Source organism: Phyllobates terribilis, unplaced genomic scaffold (genome assembly GCF_046119375.1).
Source record: "Phyllobates terribilis strain yellow unplaced genomic scaffold, ASM4611937v1 Scaffold_7__3_contigs__length_470593459, whole genome shotgun sequence".
NCBI lineage: Eukaryota > Metazoa > Chordata > Amphibia > Anura > Dendrobatidae > Phyllobates > Phyllobates terribilis.
The window spans coordinates 98,118,545-98,130,922 of record NW_027362767.1 but is presented as its reverse complement, the minus strand read 5'-3'; the positions used below and the strand labels follow the sequence as shown (position 1 = coordinate 98,130,922).

The following is a 12,378-nucleotide window of genomic DNA, read 5'->3' as shown; positions in this document are numbered from 1 at the left end:
TCACAGACATCTTGTTGTCTGAGCTGATACTGCACAGAGTACACCGATAAAACAACGAATACTGAAGGCCCCCTTACACTACAGTCGGCCAAATCTGCTGATATCGACAGATTCAGCTAACAGTCTAACGTGTGTGGGGTCTTCGGCCAACTGATGATCGGGAAAGATGTTGATTGGACATGTCCGATTTTGGACTGCTGATCGCTTTGTTCTCCCTGTGATGAGCTGCCGGCTCTTATGTATGGGAGAGTCAACTGAGATTGCTGTCGAATAAACGTTCGGCCAAAGTGTTGTTTGGCCAGCAGCCATCTAATGTGTATGACTGGCTTAAGTTACACCCCTGTTCAGCTCTTGGGTCATTCTTCCTACCAACATGGAAGATGCATTTATCTACCCTGAACTCCCGATAAATTTGCCCATTTGGACAGTGCCATCTTATAGAGCATATGGATTTTTAGAAGATACTGAAATGTGCTGATATTATTTTTCTGACTATTTTCTACTTAAATGAAGATATAATGAAAGGGCTAGAGAGCATGCATGCTATGTGTTTGACATATTAAATAAAAGAGTTTGAGACAAGTTTTAACGTTGTCCGGCCAGTGATCCCGAAAGTGGGGTTGTGCAGAGCCCAATCTGAATGGAGCGGAGGTCAAGCAGCACAGCTCTGCCCCATTCATTCTGCATTGGAGTGCGGAGAAAGCCGACACAGCATTCTCTCATACAAAATGTTTTCTTAAATATAAGGTAGAAGTTGCCCTTCTCTAAATGCCAGTTTGTATTGGATTTAGCCAAATGATTTAGACCAACAGCCATAGTGCGCGCTTCTTTACTAAATTTGTTCTTATTTTTCAGCTGTCGAAGGCCATGTTGTGCATTGGATAGAAAGCAAGGCATCATTTGGGGATGAGAGTAGTCATCGCATGTATCTACAGGATCAGTTTTGGAGCTACTGGAACAGGTGAGTCCTCCTGCATCGGAACAGTTCCTCCTTTATCAAGTAACCTCTTAGACGGACATTAATTTCCCAATTCATGTGCTCCAACTTGCCATGGAGAATGGGAACGAGAGAGTCACCATATGGAAGAGTTTTTTAAAATGTTCATCCTTTAATTTGAGATGATTGGGTTGACTTCACAACTTCTCCATCTCTAGAAATGTCACTGTCTGGTCCTGTCCTAGTCGTTACTAGTCTTCTTCCATAATTATTTCTGGATTACCACTTTGCATATTGTGATGAGGTTTTCTATTTTCTCCACGTCAAATTGCAGACAGCTTTAAATTCTTTTGTTCTATTTTTTTTTTATATATTAAAGAGAAATCTTTTTGCACCTTAAAGATTGTTTCTAAAATAAAGTTGCCATCTTGACAGGAGACCTCAGTGTTATGCACACGCCCGGACTGACTGGCGTGTGCGTGTTTATGTAGTGATTCCACTGTGCCATGAACCGGAGAGTGCCTGGAGGGGCGTAACTAAGTATCTGCCCGATCCGACCAAGGTCGCACGACGGCATACGACGCCAGTGCACCAGGGAGGAACCGAGCAGAGGAACCAGGGTCTACTCCAGGTCAGACTCCGGACACGGCTGTTGACCCACACCGGGGAATACAGGAACAGGCAGACTAGAGCACAGGCTGGGTAGGGTCCAGTACAGACTGGGAGACAAATTCGAAACCGCAGACGCGGTAGACAGAGCTGAGCAAAGCGAAAACCGCAGACGCGGCGGACAGAGCTGAGCAAAGCGAAAACCGCAGACGCGGCGGACAGAGCTGAGCAAAGCGAAAACCGCAGACGCGGCGGACAGAGCAGAGCAAAGCGAAAACCGCAGACGCTGCGGACAGAGCAGAGCAAAGCGAAAACCGCAGATGCGGCGGACAGAGCAGAGCAAAGCGAAAACCGCAGACGCGGCGGACAGAGCAGAGCAAAGCGAAAACCGCAGACGCGGCGGACAGAGCAGAGCAAAGCGAAAACCGCAGACGCGGCGGACAGAGCAGAGCAAAGCGAAAACCGCAGACGCGGCGGACAGAGCAGAGCAAAGCGAAAACCGCAGACGCGGCGGACAGAGCAGAGCAAAGCGAAAACCGCAGACGGGGCGGACAGAGCAGAGCAAAGCGAAAACCGCAGACGGGGCGGACAGAGCAGAGCAAAGCGAAAACCGCAGACGGGGCGGACAGAGCAGAGCAAAGCGAAAACCGCAGACGGGGCGGACAGAGCAGAGCAAAGCGAAAACCGCAGACGGGGCGGACAGAGCAGAGCAAAGCGAAAACCGCAGACGCGACGGACAGAGCTGAGCAAAGCGAAAACCGCAGACGCGGCGGACAGAGCTGAGCAAAGCGAAAACCGCAGACGCGGCGGACAGAGCTGAGCAAAACGAAAACCGCAGACGCTGCGGACAGAGCAGAGCAAAGCGAAAACCGCAGACGCTGCGGACAGAGCAGAGCAAAGCGAAAACCGCAGACGCGGCGGACAGAGCAGAGCAAAGCGAAAACCGCAGACGCGGCGGACAGAGCAGAGCAAAGCGAAAACCGCAGACGCGGCGGACAGAGCAGAGCAAAGCGAAAACCGCAGACGCGGCGGACAGAGCAGAGCAAAGCGAAAACCGCAGACGCGGCGGACAGAGCAGAGCAAAGCGAAAACCGCAGACGGGGCGGACAGAGCAGAGCAAAGCGAAAACCGCAGACGGGGCGGACAGAGCAGAGCAAAGCGAAAACCGCAGACGGGGCGGACAGAGCAGAGCAAAGCGAAAACCGCAGACGGGGCGGACAGAGCAGAGCAAAGCGAAAACCGCAGACGGGGCGGACAGAGCAGAGCAAAGCGAAAACCGCAGACGCGACGGACAGAGCTGAGCAAAGCGAAAACCGCAGACGCGGCGGACAGAGCTGAGCAAAGCGAAAACCGCAGACGCGGCGGACAGAGCTGAGCAAAACGAAAACCGCAGACGCGGTGGGAACAGGGCTCTGTTCACACGGAACAGACTAGAAGGGAAAGGCAGAACCAGATACCCACAGGGTACTTGCAGAGAAGTAGCGAGTGGACCACAAACTCACAAACTGAAGTACAGTGACAACGAGCAGGAGTTAGGTACGAGTTCAGACTCTGCAGAAAAAGGAATGGAACGGACATAGAGGCAAAACAGGTAAAGGATAGGAGAGAGTTCAGACAGGAACTGAGTGTACGGAGGAGACCGACACTGCAGCGGGATACAGGAGCGGGTCTGGGAATACGGCCCCCAGAGAGGCAGGATGAACAGGCAAGGAGCGTGTTCAGACTGGCCTGGAAATACAGCCTCCAGGAAGGCGGAACGAACAGGCAAGGAACGAGTACAGACTGCAGGTTAAGGTACACAGATAGGACACAGTACAGACACGGGAACTGATACCGCAAGGCAGGAGAGATAGACAGGACTCAGTTCAGACACGGGAACTGATACCGCAAGGCAGGAGACAAAGACAGGACTCAGTTCAGACACGGGAACTGATACCGCAAGGCAGGAGACAAAGAACGGGACCTGGCACAATTAAGTGTGCAAGCACACACTGAATGAAACACTATGCTCAGGCAGGGATAGATGGGAGCAGCTGAGCTATATACCAGGTGACAGACAGCAATAGGCTGAGGACGCACAAGGGGTGTGACCCACAGCAGGTACAAAAAGCAGGAAGTGATCGGGCGCCGCCCTTAAGCAGCAGAAACAGACAAACAGACAGCAAGGAGGGAAGCCAGAGAGACACCCTGGACCGGAGATCAAGTGCGCGCTCTTGCACAGTGGGAGATGGACCACCACGCAAGGACGCCGCCAGGTATGCTACAGTACCCCCCCCCTTACGCCCCCTCTTCTTCAGGCCTGCCAGAATCTTCCGCAGGGAATTCGAGGACCAGTCGTTCACTTCAAGGAGATCACTTCCACAGTCCACAGGAAAAATTGATCTCATCTGGTTAGCTAGGATGCTACCTCCTATCCAGCCATCCTTGGCAACAGATGAAACGGGTGGAGTACCAGGAACAGCACACAAGGAAGTCTCTCTCCACATATTTTCAGGTGGCACCCCAGAGGGTACAGGAGACAACTGTAAGTCCTTCACCGGGTTGGAGGGGGACAGAGACTTGGGGGTAATCTCTGCTTCGAGGTACATCTTGTCAAGCTCACAGGAAGAAATAGACGGGTTATCAGGTACATAATGAGGAAAAGTCACTGTCTTTGTTATCTGGTGGTACCCCGGAGAATTCAGGAAACAACTGGAGGTCCTCCGCCGGGTCAGAAGAGTGCAGAGGCTCAGAGAAAACATCTGCTTCAGAGTACACTAGGTCGGACTCACTGGAGGAAGCAGGCGAGGTATCGGGTACCGAGTATAGGAAAGTCTCTGTCCATTCACCACCAGGTGGCACCCCAAAGGGTTCTGGAGACAACTGGGGGTACTCCGCCTGGTCAGAGGAGTGTAGAGACTCATGGGTAACCTCTGCTTCAGAGTACACAAGGTCGAACTCACTGAACGAAGCAGGCGAGGTATCAGATCCAGGATATAGGAAAGTCTCTCCATTCACCACCAGGTGGCACCCCGAAGGGTTCTGGAGACAACTGGAGGTCCTCTGCCTGGTCGGAGGGGTGTAGAGACTCAGGAGTGACCTCTGCTTCGGAGTACACTAGGTTGGACTCACTGGACGAAGCGAGCGAGGTATCAGGTACAAAGTATAGGAGAGTCTCTGTCCTTTCGCTACCAGGTAGCACCCCGAAGGGTTCTGGAGACAACTGGAGGTCCTCCGCCTGGTCGGAGGGGTGTAGAGACTCGGGGGTAACTACCACTTTGGGGTACCCATTGTCAGGCTCACAGGACGAAGCGGACAAAGTTTCGAGTACCGAGTGTAGAGAAGTCTATCTCCATTTGTCATCGAGTGGTATCCCGGAGGATTCAGGAGGCAACAGGGGGTCCTCCGCCAGGTAGTAGAGGTGCACAGACTCAGAGGTAACCACAGCTTTGGAGCATCCTTGGACATGCACACCGGTTAAAGTGGGTGAAGCATCTGATGCCGGGTGCAGGAAGTTCTCCTGTGTGGAGTCTGGATGGGCAGAAGTCTCTTCGGGCAGGAGAACCGGTGCACTACCCACGCACATTACCCGTTGGGGCTTCTGCGGGATACAGGGAGATGAAGCTTCAGTAGGGACTTCAAGGTTGGGGTCAGGAGGTCTCAGGGAGGACAGACCCTGGCGTGACGGCTTGCCTCTACGTCTAGCACGTCTGGACTGCCTCTTGAGGTTGGGAGAAGTCTTCCGGGAAGCGTAGTCACCCTGTGAGGATTCTGTGTGGGCAGTAGTCTCATTGGGCTGGAGGACTATTGCGCTACCCACACACATTACCCATCGGGGCTGCTCCGGGATACTGGGAGGTGAAGCTTCAGCAGGAGCCTCCGGGTTAGGATCATCGAAGACCATTAGAAAGGCCACCAGGAAGGCCATTAGGTCCAGGAGGATCGGATCCTGTGTTTCATATAGGGGGTTGATCCATTCCAAGGCATCACCCGCCAGGTAAGACATAATGAATGCCACCTTAACCCGATCGGTGGGAAAACATAGAGGGTAGAACTTGAAGTGTAGCATGCATTGCTCCACAAATGCACGACTTTGTCTTGGATCCCCATAGTAACGTTGTGGATCTGCAGGAACGAGAGCAGATAGATCCATCTGGACGGGTGCGTAATTCGCCTGGAACTCAGCTGAGAAAAAAAAAATTATTTATTTATTTTTAATGCATGTATTCGCTGGAAAACTTCTCAGAGAGCGAAGGCCGTGGGGCTCAACGGGAACCATGGCCTGAGCATGCTGTTATGCACACGCCCGGACTGACTGGCGTGTGCGTGTTTATGTAGTGATTCCACTGTGCCATGAACCGGAGAGTGCCTGGAGGGGCGTAACTAAGTATCTGCCCGATCCGACCAAGGTCGCACGACGGCATACGACGCCAGTGCACCAGGGAGGAACCGAGCAGAGGAACCAGGGTCTACTCCAGGTCAGACTCCGGACACGGCTGTTGACCCACACCGGGGAATACAGGAACAGGCAGACTAGAGCACAGGCTGGGTAGGGTCCAGTACAGACTGGGAGACAAATTCGAAACCGCAGACGCGGTGGACAGAGCTGAGCAAAGCGAAAACCGCAGACGCGGCGGACAGAGCTGAGCAAAGCGAAAACAGCAGACGCGGCGGACAGAGCTGAGCAAAGCGAAAACCGCAGACGGGGCGGACAGAGCAGAGCAAAGCGAAAACCGCAGACGGGGCGGACAGAGCAGAGCAAAGCGAAAACCGCAGACGGGGCGGACAGAGCAGAGCAAAGCGAAAACCGCAGACGGGGCGGTCAGAGCAGAGCAAAGCGAAAACCGCAGACGGGGCGGACAGAGCAGAGCAAAGCGAAAACCGCAGATGTTGCGGACAGAGCTGAGCAAAGCGAAAACCGCAGACGCGGCGGACAGAGCTGAGCAAAGCGAAAACCGCAGACGCGGCGGACAGAGCTGAGCAAAGCGAAAACCGCAGACGCGGCGGACAGAGCTGAGCAAAGCGAAAACCGCAGACGCGGCGGACAGAGCTGAGCAAAGCGAAAACCGCAGACGCGGCGGACAGAGCTGAGCAAAGCGAAAACCGCAGATGCGGCGGACAGAGCTGAGCAAAGCGAAAACCGCAGACGCGGCGGACAGAGTTGAGCAAAACGAAAACCGCAGACGCGGTGGGAACAGGGCTCTGTTCACACGGAACAGACTAGAAGGGAAAGGCAGAACCAGATACCCACAGGGTACTTGCAGAGAAGTAGCGAGTGGACCACAAACTCACAAACGGAAGTACAGTGACAACGAGCAGGAGTTAGGTACGAGTTCAGACTCTGCAGAAAAAGGAATGGAACGGACATAGAGGCAAAACAGGTAAAGGATAGGAGAGAGTTCAGACAGGAACTGAGTGTACGGAGGAGACCGACACTGCAGCGGGATACAGGAGCGGGTCTGGGAATACGGCCCCCAGAGAGGCAGGACGAACAGGCAAGGAGCGTGTTCAGACTGGCCTGGAAATACAGCCTCCAGGAAGGCGGAACGAACAGGCAAGGAACGAGTACAGACTGCAGGTTAAGGTACACAGATAGGACACAGTACAGACACGGGAACTGATACCGCAAGGCAGGAGAGATAGACAGGACTCAGTTCAGACACGGGAACTGATACCGCAAGGCAGGAGACAAAGACAGGACTCAGTTCAGACACGGGAACTGATACCGCAAGGCAGGAGACAAAGAACGGGACCTGGCACCTTCAGAGTGCAAGCACACACTGAATGAAACACTATGCTCAGGCAGGGATAGATGGGAGCAGCTGAGCTATATACCAGGTGACAGACAGCAATAGGCTGAGGACGCACAAGGGGTGTGACCCACAGCAGGTACAAAAAGCAGGAAGTGATCGGGCGCCGCCCTTAAGCAGCAGAAACAGACAAACAGACAGCAAGGAGGGAAGCCAGAGAGACACCCTGGACCGGAGATCAAGTGCGCGCTCTTGCACAGTGGGAGATGGACCACCACGCAAGGACGCCGCCAGGTATGCTACACTCAGCCAGCCAGGACTTCTGCCAACACTGTAACTGTTTTCATATTACGAAGCCGATGCTGTTATCGCTCGCTGCTAATGTCTCCGCTCCTCACCATAAGGAACACTTCATTTGCAGTAATTAAGAGCACTCAAGCATTTTCATTGCCCTGTTGATGAGAGACTGGGCACTAAAGTATCATGAAGGCCATGCAGTGGCCTCTGTAGACCAGCGCCGGCTCTTTATGTGCCGCAGAGCCGTGTGTCTGTCTCCATCAGTTGCAGCTTTCTTTGCTTTTTCTAAATAAATATTTTTGCAACTTAAACTCCTTAAGGTTCACAAAATTCTACAATTCCTGTCTTGATACAGTATAAATCATGCAAAATCTAGTTGTAATGGTGTATATGTTAGCAGTTCGTATTCGTGACGTCTGTCCATTGTCATGTACTAAGCGTTACAGTTATGATGTTAGAATATTATACAGTAAATGGCTATATAGATATACACTGTGCGCAGAATTATTAGGCAAGTTGTATTTTAGAGGATTATTTTTATTATTGATTAACAACTATGTTCTCAATCAACCCAAAAGACTCTTAAATTTCCAAGCTTAATATTTTTGGAAGTTGGAGTGTTTTTTTTTTAGATTTGGCTATCTTAGGAGGATATCTGTTTGTGCAGGTAACTATTACTGTGCAGAACTATTAGGCAACTTAATAAAAACCAAATATAATCCCACCTCACTTGTTTATTTTCACCAGGTAAACCAATATCAGTGCACAAAATTTAGAAATAAACATTTCTGACATGCAAAAACAAAAACCCAAAAAATAAGTGATCAATATAGCCACCTTTCTTTATGATGACACTCAGCAGCCTCCATCCATAGATTCTGTCAGGTGCTTGATCTGTTTTCGATCACCATTGCGTGCAGCAGCCACCACAGCCTCCCAGACACTGTTCCCAGAGGTGTACTGTTTTCCCTCCCTGCAGATCTCACATTTTATGATGGACCACAGGTTCTCTATGGGGTTCAGATCAGGTGAACAAGAGGGCCATGTCATTATTTTTCTTCTTTTAGACCTTTACTGGCCAGCCACGCTGTGGAGCATTTGGATGCATGTGATGGAGCATTGTCCTGCATGAAAATCATGTTTTTCTTGAACGATACCGACTTCTTCCTGTACCATTGCTTGAAGAAGTTGTCTTCCAGAAACTGGCAGTAGGTCTGGGAGTTGAGCTTCACTCCAGCCTCAACCCGAAAAGGTCCCAAAAGTTCATCTTTGATGATGCCAGCCCATACCAGTACCCCACCTCCACCTTGCTGGCGTCTGAGTCGGAGTGGAGCTCTCTGCCCTTTACTGATCAGCCTCTGGCCCATCCATCTGGCCCATCAAGAGTCACGCTCATTTCATCAGTCCATAAAACCTTTGAAAAATCAGTCTTAAGATATTTCTTGGCCCATTCTTGACGTTTTATCTTATGTTTCTTGTTCATAGGTGGTCGTTTTTCAGCCTTCCTTACCTTGGCCATGTCCCTGAGTATCGCGCACCTTGTGCTTTTGATACTCCAGTAACGTTGCAGCTCTGAAATATGGTAAAACTGGTGGCGAATGGCATCTTGGCAGCTTCACGCTTGATTTTCCTCAATTCATGGGCAGTTATTTTGCGCCTTTTTTGGCCAACACGCTTCTTGCGACCCTGTTGGCTATTTGCCATGAAACGCTTGATTGTTCGGTGATCACGCTTCAAAAGTTTGGAAATTCCAAGACTGCTGCATCCCTCTGCAAGACATCTCACAATTTTGGACTTTTCAGAGCCCGTCAAATCTCTCTTCTGACCCATTTTGCCAAAGGAAAGGAAGTTGCCTAATAATTAAGCACACCTTATATAGGGTGTTGATGTCATTAGTCAACACCCCTCCTCATTACAGAGATGCACATCACCAGATTTACTTAATTGGTAGTTGGCTATCAAGCCTATGCAGCTTGGAGTAGGCCAACATGTATAAAAAGTATCATGTGATCAAAATACGCATTTGCCTAATAATTCTGCACACAGTGTATATATAATATAAAATCTTTCTTTCTTCATCTTTCCCACATTTTGCTCAAACCCCCCAACAGACCTATCCATCAAAGTCAATAGCTGCTCTCTCTCCCCAGTCCCTCAGGCTCGCTGCCTTGGGGTAATCCTGGACTCTGATTTCTCATTCAAACCACGTATCAAAGCCCTTTCCACTTCCTGTCAACTCAAAATTTAAAAATATCTCCCGGATCCGCACATTCTTTAACCAAGAATCTGCAAAAAACACTAGTGCACACTCTCATCATCTCCCGCCTCGACTACTGCAACCTCCTGCTCTGTGACCTCTCTTCTAACACTCTCGCACCCCTCCAATCTATCCTAAACTCTGCTGCTTGACTAATCCACCTGTCCCCCCGCTATTCCCTGGCCTTTCCTCTCTGTCTATCCCTTCACTGACTCCCCATTGCCCTGAGACTCCAGTTGAAATTCCTAACCATGGCATACAAAGCCATTCACAACCTGTCTCCTCCATACATCTGTGACCTGGTCTCCCGGTACATACATGCACGCAACCTCCGATCCTCACAACATCTCCTTCTCTACTCTCCTCTTATCTCCTCTTCCCACAATCGCATACAAGATTTCTCCCATGCATCCCCCCAACTCTGGAACACTCTACCCCAACATATCAGACTTTTGCCTACCATGGAAACCTTCAAAAGGAACCTGAAGACTTATCTCTTCCAACAAACCTACAACCTAAAGTAACCTTTGTTCCACCATACCACTGCACGACCAGCTCTACCCTCACCAACTGTATCCTCACCCATCCTCTGTAGATTGTGAGCCCTCGCGGGCAGGGCCCTCTCTCCTCTTGTACTAGTTATTATTATTATTTATTATTATAGCGCCATTCATTCTATGGCGCTTTACATGTGAAAGGGGTATACATAGCACAAACAATTACAATAAATTTGAACAATACAAGTCGGCAACTGGTACAGGAGGAGCGAGGACCCTGCCCACAAGGGCTCACAATCTACAGGGAATAGGGGAGGATACAGTAGGTGAGGGTAGAGCTGGTCGGACGGGTTGATTAGTCTAGCAGCAGAGTTTAGGATAGATTGGAGGGGTGCGAGAGTGTTAGAGGGGAGGCCACAGAGCACGAGGTTGCAGTAGTCAAGGCGGGAGATGATGAGGGAGTGCACGAGTGTTTTTGCAGATTCTTGGTTAAAGAATGTGCGGATCCGGGAGGTACTAGTGCACTAGTGTTTTTGCAGAGGAAGATGGACATATAAAACATAGAGAAAATGGCAGGCCACACCCAAATCCATAGGAAGGTTGGTGACTTGTATTGTTCATGATTATTGTACTTGTTGTTTGCTATGTATACCCCTTTTCACATGTAAAGCTCCATGGAATGAATGGCGCTATAATAATAAATAATAATAATATATGCTACCATTAGGCAAAGTAATCTAGATTTAGCACAACACTGATGTGGACCTCATATCCAACTATTCCTGTCCTTCATGCCTGGAGTCAGTAACCCATCTCCAGCTATACCTGCTAGAGATAAGCGGATCAGCCAAAATTAAAAATTGACTGTTCACGTATTTTTGTGGTCCCCCCCGGGCAGATTCCTGGGGACCACAGTGCTGGCTGGCAGTTGTGTTTTGATGGCCACTGGCCTGTTAACTTCTTCTTGCAGTGTTCACTACTGAACGTTGAGGCACGGGCAATGATAGATTACGTCCTAACACCAGTGCCAGCATCAGGAGGTACTTTGTGGGTGGAGTTAGCGTACAATTTGTACGGCCCCCGAAGGATGGCTTCAATATCTAAATGGCCCTTGGCAGAAAGAAGGTTCCTAACCCTGTCCTTGACCATGTGAACATGCCGTCTATGCAGCAGATAATGTTCACACCTGCCCGTCTTACACCCTGGAGCATTTTTTTCAGAGCGTTACATGTTACCCTTTAGGGTAACGTTTCTCCTTGTGGAAAGTGACAAGCCAGGCCTGGCATGTCAGAGTGAGGAGACTTATAGGCCTGCATGCTCCTCTGGGAAATTAAATATACAAATTGCCTCTTCAGAGAGGAAGAGGACTAGAACTCTAGTGTCCCCTATTGCTACTTCCAATAGGTGGCACTAGCGTTCTAGTCCTCTTACTCACTGTAGATGCAATTTGTATTGTGCCCTTTATTATCGTGCATTCTTGTTAGTGTCAAGGTGCCATTTTTGTCAATGGTGCCCAACTTTTAATATTCGCACCATTTTTGTTGATGGGAAACTGCTAGGAAAATGTCAAATTTTATAAATATTTACAAATATTGAAATTTCTAACAAATTTTCATGCACTGTATACAATTTCTAAAAATAATTTTGACACATCAACGTTCAAATATGCTAAGCCCTTTTTGTTTTTGCACGTTTTAGTGTATTTTGCTCTACCTCGTGTAACTTTTGCAGTCCTTCCTCTCCATCCACAATATATTACGTGCTGATTTCTTTGGAAAGCTCACACAGTTGCGCTAAGATTGCAAAGGAGTGCGAGCAATAAAATATATGAGATGAATGATTTCAGACAGACGTAGCATTTGGGGTAAACAGTGACTCACATGGGAAGGTCCACCAGGGATGCGGTTGCGGGTGAAATACACACAGCTGGCTCTTTCTTCTACTTTACCTAAATAATGCTTTTCCGAGGTTAGATATCCAGGAATCTGTCAGGTATGGAGCAGGCAGAGACGGTCATGCACAGGCAGTTTCCACTTCTCCACAGGCAGCCAA

At 49.6% G+C, this 12,378-nt stretch overlaps 1 protein-coding gene across 4 annotated transcripts in view; it reads left to right on the top strand.

Moving 5' to 3' along the window:
* CDIN1 (CDAN1 interacting nuclease 1) overlaps positions 1-12,378 on the top strand; it is a 545,783-nt gene that overhangs the window by 379,095 nt on the left and 154,310 nt on the right. For all 4 annotated transcript variants that reach the window (XM_073637559.1, XM_073637557.1, XM_073637560.1 and 1 more), the window contains one exon: positions 856-961. In XM_073637559.1, the coding sequence (XP_073493660.1) occupies positions 856-961 (106 nt within the window). The remainder of the gene's footprint in view (positions 1-855; positions 962-12,378) is intronic.